The 12,525-nt window shown below is 40.2% G+C and overlaps 1 protein-coding gene across 1 annotated transcript in view; it reads left to right on the forward strand.

Moving 5' to 3' along the window:
- PTPRB (protein tyrosine phosphatase, receptor type, B) overlaps nucleotides 1-12,525 on the forward strand; it is a 58,588-nt gene that overhangs the window by 14,868 nt on the left and 31,195 nt on the right. The window contains exons 4-8 of the mRNA XM_009997758.1: nucleotides 4-115; nucleotides 7,095-7,373; nucleotides 7,676-7,933; nucleotides 9,442-9,705; nucleotides 12,135-12,404. Coding sequence (XP_009996060.1) covers nucleotides 4-115; nucleotides 7,095-7,373; nucleotides 7,676-7,933; nucleotides 9,442-9,705; nucleotides 12,135-12,404 — 1,183 coding nt within the window. The remainder of the gene's footprint in view (nucleotides 1-3; nucleotides 116-7,094; nucleotides 7,374-7,675; nucleotides 7,934-9,441; nucleotides 9,706-12,134; nucleotides 12,405-12,525) is intronic.

Below are 12,525 nucleotides of genomic sequence, written 5' to 3' on the forward strand. Positions count from 1 at the left end.
GCCGGGAACGGCTCCCACGGCTGCACCCTGCGGGACCTGGAGCCCGGCACCTGGTACCACCTCCGCATCGAGCCCCTGGGCGGCGGGGAGGCTGTCAACGTCTCCGTGCAGACAGGTAGGGGCGGAGGGCAGGGCAGGTGCTCGGGGAGGGACGCGGGGCTTCTCTTCCCCGTGCCCGCGCCTCGGCCGGCTGCAGGGCGGGGAGGGCGCTGCGTTCGTTTGCTGCTGCCCTGAACCGGCGGTGTTTGCTGAACGTACCTGTCCTGCTCACCTGTATCCGTAACACAGCCGCCAGAAGTGACTGCTGGCGAAAGTTAACCCGGCAGGTGTGAAAGGAGAGGGTGCTGGGAGAAGGTTTTTGTCACTCCCTCAAGCTGCCGTCCAGCAGGATGCTTTTAAGAAGTAGCAGCACTTAAAATCCTTGTGCTCATGAAGACCTATTGGCTTCGTAGTTTCTAAGGTGACAGCTTATTTACCGTGTTAAAAGTACGGTCTGTTTCATGGCAGGTACATCACGTTCAAAGATAACTTACTCGTTCAGCCTATTTCTGTACTTTTATTGTGTCAAAGCTTAGTCTAAAAGTCAGAAACTAAGGCTGAAACTTCTTGCTTATATGCTTTCCCTGATTACAGCCAGTGAGGTGTTATGATGTACAACAGTGCTGTGCACAGCACTTACAGTGTCACATTCAGGACTGGCTGTAAAAATGTTCCAGCAGCCCGCCAGAGTGCTGCCAAGGAGGGACCCCTTTCTGTGGGTGTTGTTGTGTGTGCATGGGAACAACTCATCTGTGAAGCAATGCAAGACACTGAGCCCACCAGCTTCCGTGACAGAACTGGACTCTTTCTACCTGTATTAATGGTTTTTTAAAGATTATGAAATGGAGTATTGTCCAGCCTCTTACTGGTGGTAACAGAGGACTCAAAACAGATGTCTTAAATGAGGTCCATTAAAATCCATCATTAAATGCCTCCCAATTTGCTCCTCAAATGTTAGTTTCAGACAGGTACTCGGCAGTATTAGTACTGAAGATTACAGCAGCCAAATGCTTAACAATTACCAGTTCAGAGATGTCCTTTACTGTCAGACTCTTCCCTTTGCTAACCATATATATGCACTAAATACCCTCCATTCATTTGCTTTGGTAACTCAAAGAAACAAGTGACAAATCTGCTGGTGTGATAGCCACACATTAAGCACAAGTCGTGCCAGTTGTTAAAAATGAGCAATGGTTTCTATGCAAACAGTGGTTTAAATCTGGCATGCATCATGCCAGCTGTTTTTATTATTGACAGCTTGTAATTTGAAAATTGAATTAATCAACTGTTATCTGGATGACAGGTACGAATCACCAATGTTACTGGATAGTAGAGGCATGTTATTGAACACTCCTGTAGAAGTAAAGAAAAAGATAATACTTTAGACCACATTTTGATTAATTCATAATCATTTAGAGAGTAGCTTCTACATATAATTTGTGGCTTTTTTATCAGTAGATAGAGGTTGCAAGACTAAGATAAAAATGATTTGAAGTAGATGGTAACTATAGTCACACTATGTAGCTGATGTCAGAGTGTAAAGACTGATTAAAGTTTAAGTTAAAATATTGGAATTTGGTGGACCATAGTTGAAGTGAGTTTTGGTTTTGGATATTGGATAGCAGAGATCAGTCATCAGGATGAAATAGGAGCAGAGGAACTGTGAAGGTTTCTTGCAAAGAGCTACTCCAATTGCTCTGTGATTCCTTGATTTCCTTGCTTCAGTCACATCAGTTGCACTGTTTTGTAGTGTTCAAAGTAGCTCAAAAAACTGTCCTTTTTTTTTTTTTTTCTTAAGAGTATATAGGGTTTGTTATGTCTGTCAGAAACCGATGCTATACTGTCAATACTGTACCTGTCAATGCAGAGTGAGGGAGGATTATCCCTCTGTATGTTTCCACTAGGGGCAGCGTTTTAAATCAGTTTTCTGAAAGCTCCTTTTCACCTGTTTCTTTGTACTTTGATGTCCATAGGCATGTGTTCCTGGAAATTATCCTGTGAATATGCAAGTATGATCAATATTTTCAGCCACATTGTAAACAGAATTCCCAATTATCTGAATGGTAGCGGAACTGAGCTATCATGAGTGATCTAAACATATAATGTCTGAACGTGGTACTCAGTGAGGTTCCTTTCCTGAGCTCTTTGTCTAGGAAAGATGGGCTAAGTTGTACTTTGGAGATGCCCAGCCTTCTCCAGTCTAAAAGAATCCGAAGTTAAACCAGGCACCTGAAGTTTAAATGGTTGGCGTTAAGTGAGAGGAGTCCCATCTCATATGTTTACTTTTGAAAAATGAGGTACTGATCTATAATGTCCTCGTATAATAAATGTACGTAGAGAAAGTTGCAGATTAATTTATATACCTGGTTCAGAAACTTTAACTTTTTGCTCATGTTCAATCCAGTTAAAATATTCATGTGCTCGTTCCTGTTATGAGTTCAATTTCCATCATGTTTCTCATACAAAGCAGTGGAGTAGCTAAGCCTATAAAATAAAAATTAAAACATTCTTAAATTTTGAGTGTGTTCTATTCTGACTAAGGACTTGAGATGAAAGTGATGAATACTGTGTCCCATAGTTGCAGTTGTCAGTTGAAGGCTTGGAGAGGACCAAACCCCTAACTTAATCTTGCCTTTTGGATATTTAATTTCATATTAGAATCATAGTTACGACAATCAGTTAAGTCAATGTTGTTTGGAAGTTTGATAATCCAATACAGTAAATGTGCAGCTCACCAAAAGTATAGAAACTCTCAAGTAATGCCAGGCACTTTGTGAATCTTTGAGTAGAGGCAGCTTCTACTTCACTTGTGGATGCACAGATCTGAAATCTAATATTGTATGGAATACTGAAATAATCTGCACTAGTCCACTAAGGTGATGTCTCTTTGCTGAGGAAATTTTTATCTGTGGGTTATCAATTTAAAATGGAGAGTATTTACTCCTCTAGTAATGGCTCCTCTAGAGCAGAACTGAAATAGGTCCTTCAGAATGATGGAAAATACAATCCCATATGCACTATAAAAGCCAGGATACACAGGCAGGCAAACACATGTGCAATATTGGCTCTTTTGGTAGACTAGGAAATGAAGAAAAAGATGATAACACCATTTATCAGCTCTGAGCTACAAATAAATTTTCCACTGCAAACCTGAGATTACAGATGTTATAGGCACAAGTCTGCATACTTATTTCACATTAATATTTACCGTTTGTTACAGCTCATAAAACCATGCAACCTAGTCTGCATGCTTGACATTGTAAAACTGAGACAACATATGCACCTGTTGGTCTTTTCATGTTATTTTCTTTATTGTTCTCAATAAAACTTTTTCTGTGACTTAGAGCTACTCTACAACAAAAGATAGTACGTTTGTGTCTTTCTTATTTCAGATAAAATACTTTAAAAACTCTCAGTTCTCCAAATGTCTAGCATAACTGTTTCAGTAATGTATTTTTAGTGAATTACTAGGTCTTTAATTAAAATCATAGTAAAAAAAAATAGTATACTAACAGTTCCTAAATTACAGCTAAATTTATGAATTTCAATTCTGAATTTAAATTCAGAGTTGAAATACTGGTCTTTAGAGCCATCAAAATCAACTAGGCAATCCCCTTTCTTTCAAACAGATCTATAAATAGGCTTGTGAATGCCATTTTCAACATTGTTTTCTACAAAAATATTGCAGTGATGTTGCTGCCTAATTCAAGCCACCTTTACTGAGGAAACTAATAGGTAAATAATTGTTTGTCAGAAAAACTGCTCAATAATTGAATGAAAAGAGGTTACAAATCCTACCTTCTAAGACACAGACTGGTAGAGTATTTTTCCATATAATATGTAACTCTGTAAATACCAGAAGCATGGCCTGGCCATGTGTTCACTCTTGTAAATTTCAAATTATTTGGTACAAATCTGATTTATTAGCCATCTGTAGGAAAAACTACTGTGACATGGCTCTAACTGTAGGCTGTATAATCCTGTCGTCCCTAATCTCGTGATTATTATGGTCATTGTCTCAAAAGGCAGAGTACAAGAAGAAGATAAGTATGTTTTAAAGATTTTCTGGGTTGCATATCATCCCAAAGAAAGGGGTACTTGTACTTAATAAGGACAATTAAATCAGCCCTCTTTACTTCATCTTCAGAACAGTCCTTGGGAAGTAGGCTACCATTTTATGAATAGGGAAAACCGAATAAAAATGTGGCTGACTTGTTAGGAAGATGGCTGAGAATGGCAGGAGTTCCTTTTTACTCAGTTCAGGGCATGTATCTCTCAGATTGTTTTTTTTCTCCTGCGTAAGGCAGGGTTGTTTCTGTGCTTACAGGCTGTATTTGCAGGTCATGTAATTTGGATTGGACATAGCCATACCTATTGTTTCTATAAAATGTAGCTGTAGCAGCTGTGCTCTTGATGCTGTAGCAGCATCCCCTCTTCCCAAAAAGTGAAAATGGAGGTGCAAGTTAATTCAAACATTAAGTCTTCTGGAATATTTCTTTGAAGACCAGGAGACATTAATTCATATAGTATCAAATGATATAAAAATATCTCTGTGACAATACTTTATTTCTGTGATATATCAGTGTTGTACCCTTGCCAACAGAGACTTGTATAACAATGTAATGGCTTTTTAAGTGTTTGTTTCCATCCAGGGCTCTTTCAGCCCAGGCACTTCCCAATCTCATTGTTCCTTTGTTCTAGCGGATGTACAAAGCACTGAGTGTTTTGTTTTCTGGACCAGATAGATTAGATAAAGTCTGAATTTCTGAACTTCACCTTCTAGGCACGCAACTCTGTTCTTTGCTAATGCACCTTAGAAGACAGATTACCCAAGACAGTGTAAATGCCTCTAAAAATGTAGGAGATGTCTTCTTTTGCAGGATTTGGCAAATAATGCAAGTTACAGTGTTGATTACTTTTGCAGGACTAGTGGTCAGTCAACCTTACCTAACTTTGTCAGAGAGAGAATTGAGCTTCTTGACAGTTATGACTGTTCTCTTGATAACAGTCAAATTCATACTTCCTCAGCTGTCTGTGCATCTGACCACACATAGTGCTGGAATTTATTTCTGACTCCTAAAGTTTGACCTTTCTGCTTAGAACAATTGCCTTCAAGGAACAAGTTTATACCCCCGCTATTGCTTTTGCCAGCATAATAGTCTTTAGTAGCTTAGTATATATTATAGGTGGAGCTGGTAGTCCAGCCTATTGTTAAGGTTTCCTGACACTTTTCATTAAAACCTCCTGTCTCAGTTGCTGTAACTGGGTGAAGTTTTAACTATTTGGCCCGAAGTTTCATGTGCTTGGTCTTTGGCTTGAGTTTTAATTTTTTTAATTTTATTTTTATTTTTTCAGATTTAATCAGAGTCAGTTTGCCCTTAAAGAAAGGGTCAAAAAAATAAGATAGTTATTTTATTTGTTTATTTCGTTAATTTAGTTTTCATCTCTTTTTCTGAAGAGCACTAGAATCTCCGTGGTTCAAAGCAGTAATCTGAATTTAAGCAGTGACCAGGTTTCAAAGGGACATGGTAATTTTCACAATCGCAGTGTCGCAGACTGATTGAGATTGTAAGGGACTTCTGGAGGTCATCTGGTCCAAGCCAGTTGACCAGGCTATGTCCAGGCAGCTTTTGAATGTCTCCAAGAAGGGAGATATTCCCTTGAAATTACTAATATACTTGATTGACAGAGCATACCACCAAAATCTGGCACCAGTATGTTCTCAGCAGAGCTTTGTAAGAAGTAATTAAAAACTGCACTGCAAAGGCTGAGAGGACACCTACCTCCTAAAATACAGCAGTAGGAGCATCCTGGGTCTAGTAGCCTATAGGTGTTTCTTCAAAGCCTGGATGGTGCAAAGGGTTTAACTGCTCCTCAGAAAGCTCTTCCTTGATCAGAGAACCAGGCAGCAATAACTGCATTGGAAAAACTGTCTTATTTTTCTGTGTTTAAGGCACTATTCATACAGAGACCTCAATTCTCAGCCTGGGCACACTGTACAATCCCTGTCTGATGCTAGGTAAGAGCATCACAAGTGTGCTCATGTGAAAGACAAATGTAGCTGTTAAATTATTGGAAAACCTTTATTCTTTAACTCCCCAACTTGTGGATGCTGGATTTTACTGCTTTGGGTTGTTTCACGATGCCTTTTTAATTTGCTATTGCTTAACCTTATTGGAAGGCATAAGTGTCAATACCTTAGTACATCAACATGTAATACATTTCTTCTGATTTGCATGCAGTCCTGTGAGTGATGAAATACACGTGGAAATGCAAGCAACCCGAGTCTTTTGGTTTGGGCAATATTTTCCATCTCTCTAGAGATACTGTATTTTACAGATGATTTCATGTGAGAGCTCTGTAATAACAACACCAAGAGTTTCTCAGAGAAATATTCCCAATGAAATATAGTTCCTAAAAGGTTATCCAATGTAACGTTTTTTTTCTAATTTATATGAACGATATTACAGCAGAGCAGAAGCATATTCTATAAGGATCTGTTTGAAGTGTTTGAAGTTAATGTGAAAAACAAGGGGTTGTTGCCCGTCAAAATGTGTACATTCTCATGCCTATTAGTGATAAGACATTTAGCATGAGCACTAGGGAATGGAAGCCACGGGTACTATTGGATCTATACAGCTACATCACACAGAGGCATTGAGTATAATTTGCTGGATTTTTGTGTTTGCTGTTTCATTTTATGGTTGTTGCAGTTGTACTAGCCACAGATTTCCAAGCTTGTTGTGTACATCCACAACTGGAAGTGTTTTTCTGTGTGTGTGTGTGAGTGTGTGTGTACGCATATGCATAGGTAACATTTCTGAGTTCCACAGGACTCTTTTGTAGATGATTTTAGAGCTATGATGTTTATAAATGTAAACAAAATGACTTTTTGAAAAGCAACTGGCAGCATGATGTTGATAAAGGGAGAGTTTTGGAATTTTTTTGTGCTGCTGGTAGAACTTCAGACAATCCCAATACAAGAAATACTAATTAATGTTTTGTTGGTTTGTTTTGTTGGTTTTTTTGTGTGTTTGTTTTTTTTTTAATTACAGATCCCTTACCACCACCTCATTTTGAAATTAAAAAGGAAAACACTACTCCCACAAGCTTACAGGTTCAGTGGGATCCTTCCTCAGGGAAGGTGGACTTTTATAACCTACTGTTACTTGATCATGATAATAAGAAGATTCAAGAAGTCTCCATACCAGGAAGGATTTCAAGAACAGAAACCACTTTTTCCAATCTCATCCCTGGGAATAAATACAACATTGTCCTCACTGCAGTTGCTGGAAATACGAGTGCCCCAGAACTTCACATAAGTGGATCTACTGGTAGAACTTATTTTACTGTTGTTAATCTAAATAAAACCATTTACGGTGTTTTGCAGTTCTGCATTTTAAAGCTAACACACGTATATTATTATTTTACCTGGCAAGGTGTATAACTATCTATTGATTAGAGTTGTTCGCTGAGAATGGAAGCAAGTTGCTATGATGTATTGGGACATAAGTTTGGGGTTGGGTTTTACTAATCCTAAAGAAACTGAACATATTTCAAAAGTACATATGTTAAAAATTGCTGAAATTGTGGAGATAATCATTAGACCTTAAGCACGTGTTTTTTATTCCAACAGTGCCATCCCCTGTGAAAAGTATTCAGGTCAGTGTCAAGACAGACACTATCCAGGCTTCATGGTCTCCTGGCTCTGGGCATGTGGATCGTTACAGGCTGGTGTTACTGGATAATCATGTCCCAGTTCATGAGGTTCACCAAGAAGCTCCTAAGACCTCCTACACTTTTTCAGGACTCACAGCTGGCCACCTGTATAACCTCTCTATCATAACCCAGGCTGCAGGATTGGAGAGCAGCAGTTTTCAAACTGTCAGGACAGGTATGACTTCAGAATTCATCACAACAGAACAAGAGCTTAGGCCATAATCTAATAACATTACAGGACGTGTTGGAGAATGATAAATGATTCATGTACCAAGTTTATATTCCCACCTCAGTGCCTGAATTACCTTTGGCAGGTATTTCCAAAGGCTATAGACAACGAATTAGAGATACTAGAAACTTACTAAGCTCCCTAAGTTACTATTGCAGAAAAGTTAGCAGCAAAATTAGCTTCATGGGTATCTGCAGCTGAAGTAGGTGCACTGCTTAATGTAGACAGCTCCATTAAACATGTAAATTTAGGTTTTAAGAGTCCGAGACCAAGTGCCCTGGTATCACCTCATATCTGTGAAAGAGGTTGATCTGAATTCTTCAGTGAATTCAGGCAGTGTGTAGTGTGGTTATTTCACAGTATTGAAGACAGTTTATTTCGATGATTCTTACTTAGCTGCGTGGGAGGTGTAGCACTTGAGAGTTTTGAAAAAACCCAAAACTTTCTGGGTTGCAAAATAACTGCACTTCTGAAAAGGAAGTAGGAAAAAACTAAGTGTAGAGCAGGTTAAGAATTTTAAAACTGAATGTCAGTGTTGTTTGAGGATTTTTTGTTTTTCAGAGAATTATTGATTTTCAGAAACAGAGTTTTAGAAATGAAGGTGTTTTTCAGGAAAGTTTTTCAGAATAGAGTTCTGTGGTCATAGAGAGAAAGATATGATGACGTCCTGCTAGAGCCCAATGGTTAAAACATTCATATAAGTTAGAACAAGAACATGCCTTTGATTTCCTTAATTTCTGGAAAACGTACAGTGCAATTTCTACAGAAATCTCACCATGTGAACATGATTTATTAATAAGTGAACAATATTGTGATGTTTAGTGCACACAAATGGGTGCTGTTGTCATCTAGCTGTCACTGGCTGTTCTGGTGATTATACTCTTTAAAAATTTTATTTCTTCAGAATGTTTTACTTCTTCCTATTGCTGGTACAAAAATTTTTAAATTTTGCAGGTTTTCTCAGAACATGAAAGCATTCCATCAAGCTTTCGGCATGGTCCTCCATTTCAGTACCTAGTCTGTCCCAACCCTGAGAAATTAAGGTACTGGAGGTGGCACAGCCATGCTTTTCTTTTGATGGAGCATTTGAATAAAGGAGTTTGATTCCAAGCCTATCTAGCACTGCTGTAAATCAGATGTAGCTCCAATGATGCTATAATATTTATTCTACCAAAATATGTGTAGGCATCTCTGTTCTTAGGAGCATCTGCCTGGTCTGTTGTATAATAAAAATGACTAGTGTGAGTCCAGACATGGCTAACAGATTTTCTGTTCTGTGAAACAAGAGGTCATTGTAAGAGGTATCACTCTCAGCAGTAGAACATCTTAAATAGGGCATGGTTCAGTTTGTAACCATTTAAATGCAAAACCTAACTATTGCAGTTTGTAGACAGCAGGTCTTCCATGTTCTGTGGTGGAAGTATTTTAATCTCTTTCTTACTTTCTTTTTTTAGCCCCCGCTGAAGTCTTAGATTTGACGGTGACTAATGATGACAGCGTAGATGCTTTAACAGTTAAGTGGAGAAGACCTTCAGGAACCCTCAGTTTCTATAATATTACTCTGTCTCATCTTGGATCAGTTAAAGAAGTCAAAACTCTACAGCCGCTGGCCACAAAGACACACTTTGACAAGCTGACTCCAGGACGCCTTTATCAGGTTACTGCCCGCACAATCAGTGGTGAACTGTTTACTGATCGGATGGCAACTGGCAGGACATGTAAGTCTTCTGCTTCAGTAAGAACACTGTAACCAATGCTATTTTTGCCTACACTGGCCTGGTAGAAAATCACTGTGGGAGACAGAATGATTTGGATTCCAGGCAAAATAAGATAAAGAGCACAGTATTGTTCCGGGAGTACCCCTTCCTGACTCTCTGGCAGCAGTTAATCTGGCAGCCAAAAGCAGCTACAGCAGAGCTTGGGAGCAGGAAACACTAATGCATTTTGGAACTTATAGTTGGGCTAGTCTGTTACAAAACTGTTCCACACTACTCCTTCTCTGACCAGCTTTGCTATCTTTAAATCAGGTCAGCATAGTATATAAAATTAATTACATTATGTGGAAGTCTGCGTGTAGTCAAATTGTTAATGGATTTTTAAGCACTTACAAAAGGTCTGATATTACCCCTTGCTCCAGACACAAATCTACAAATAGGAAAAAATTAGGTTTTGGCTTTCTTTACGACCAACAGCATGGATTAAGGAAGGCATGTGGCAGCCTGGGTAGAGCTGAGTTGTGTTTTGTTTATCTTCTTTCAGAACAATAATTTTTTTTCAGGTATCTCTTGTATGAGTTCTGAACCTGAAGAATCGTGGCACAATTTTTGCATGGCATTGCTAGCCGTATAGGCATGTATCCCCACAGGCAGCTCAAGTAGAATTTAGTTGGGAAAAAATATATAAGTGAGTGAAGGATACATACATAAATTGTTAGTAGACTCAGAGCCAAAAAATATAAAATGCATGTGCGCGTGAGAGAGAGAGAGAGCAGAGTATTTATTTTAGAGAACATTTTTCATCTGCAACCACACATCTCATGTGAAAGGCACATCCTTGATGTACCTAGCTACTATCCCATCTTCAGTGCAGGCTGGAAGAGACCTGAAAAACCTCTCATGTCCAGTAAGTACAAAGCTGGATTGGTTACATTCATGTCTTCTTTGCTTGTCTACCCTACCATTAAAGACCTTTAAGATGCCATTTCCATCTGAAGGGAGAGCTTCAGGCCCTCACTTAAACCACTGGTCCCCAAATTTGTGACCTAGACTCAGTGCTTCCAAAATTGGGAATCCAGAAGTCCCATTTTCAGGGATGCTGATCATGTGCAGTTCCTTCCCTTGACTTTTCCATAGACACCAAGAGCTTTGAAAACATAGTCACTTCAGCAGAAACTTTGTGGCCAAAGATAAATTTGTAAATCCAGGCTGTTGGGTCTACATACACAGACTCCTTGGATCCCTCTGTAACTCACAGAGAGAGCAGGGTGGTGCTCAAGAACATAATCAACATCTCTGTGTTTTGAGAGGGTGTCTATGACAGCAGAACCTGACTGGGAATATTGTGGCAGGGAATATGGACTTCTCAGGGACTGAAACTTTGTACCGTAAGGGTGTAATGATGTCCAGCCAGTCTGATGAGGCTGAACTTCAGCTGTTATGATTTAAGTACATCCGAGCTTTGTAACAAAAGTGCGTGTTTTCATCCACTCACTCAGCAGTTGAAACACATCTCCCATATACCTTGGCATGTGGGACATCTAGGTTTGATACCCATCTGTGCCTGTGGGAAAATAAACTGGTAAATATTTTCTGGTGCTGGTAGAAATCTCTCAAACCTTTGTAAAGTACTGAGCAATTAAATATTAACTAAGCCAGAGGAAACATGAGGACATGATTCTAGCCTTGTAGTTACTATTTGCTGATGGTCTCAGGTCTTCAATGCTGATCTCTGAGAGTCTAAGCTATGGGTATCCTAACGTAACAGTCTGCATCTGTCCTCCAGTCTCCGCTTGGTTTGGTTAATATTTAATCATTCCATGGAAATCAGAAAACTTGAGTGGCCCAGTGTGTCCTGCAGCTGTAGGGCAGGAAGTTTGGTCATGTAAATCCAGGAGCCTTGAAGTGGAGGACAAGACAAAGTGGAGACTTTAATGAACCTCGTTTGGAACCTCAGTGCCTTACAGCTGGGAGGGACTAGGGCATACAAGGCCTTCTTTGTGGAGAAGCCATCAGATTTTGCATTTTTACTTGCTGAGACCAGAATTTGGCCCATAGTGGTTGAAGTTTTATCCTTTGCTTTGAAAAATTAATTGACAGATGTTAAGTGAACGTAAGTCCAGGAAAAAGCTGGGAAACTTAAGTGGAAACTGCAAGATGCATCCAAGAAGTGTATGTGGGAAATTTTGCCTGCCCTAAGAAGGGTTCCCCATTTCTGATGTCAGAAACCAGCAGTGAAAAAATGAGTGGTTTGTGTGGGGAAAAGTAAAAATTACCTCTATGCCAGCTGTCGTAACAAGGTACCTCACGTTGCTCTGGCTGATCCAAGCACTCCTACAATAGGTGTGCTGCGAGACAGGCTTTGCCAGTGTGCAGGTGCGTCTTGCCAGAAGTACTGCACGTCAGAATCACCCTCGATCTCTGCATTTCAGTTCCCCAGAGAGTTTCCGAGCTGCAAGCCGCTGGCGGTGGCTGGCTGAGGTCTCTGCGGGTGACCTGGCTGCCCCCTGCGGGAGACTGGGAGCGGTACCGCCTGCTGCTGTGGAACCGCTCGGCCCTGCTGCTCAACGCCAGCCTGGAGAAGGACACCACGGAGCACCTCATCCATGGCGTGGGGCTCATCCCGGGGAGGCAGTACGGTGTGGACGTCGTGGTGGAGAGCGGAGATCTGCAGAGCAAGGCGAGCTGCACGGGCAGAACAGGTCAGCATGCTCCTCCGGGCTGTGTGAAAGGGCAACACGTTCAGCTGGGGTCTGTGGGAAATGGGAAGAGTGCTTGGGAATCCACAGGTGAATTTCACTATCAGTACAGTAAAAAGGAGCT

This window comes from Chaetura pelagica, unplaced genomic scaffold (genome assembly GCF_000747805.2).
Source record: "Chaetura pelagica isolate M959 unplaced genomic scaffold, ChaPel_1.0 scaffold314, whole genome shotgun sequence".
Lineage (NCBI taxonomy): Eukaryota > Metazoa > Chordata > Aves > Apodiformes > Apodidae > Chaetura > Chaetura pelagica.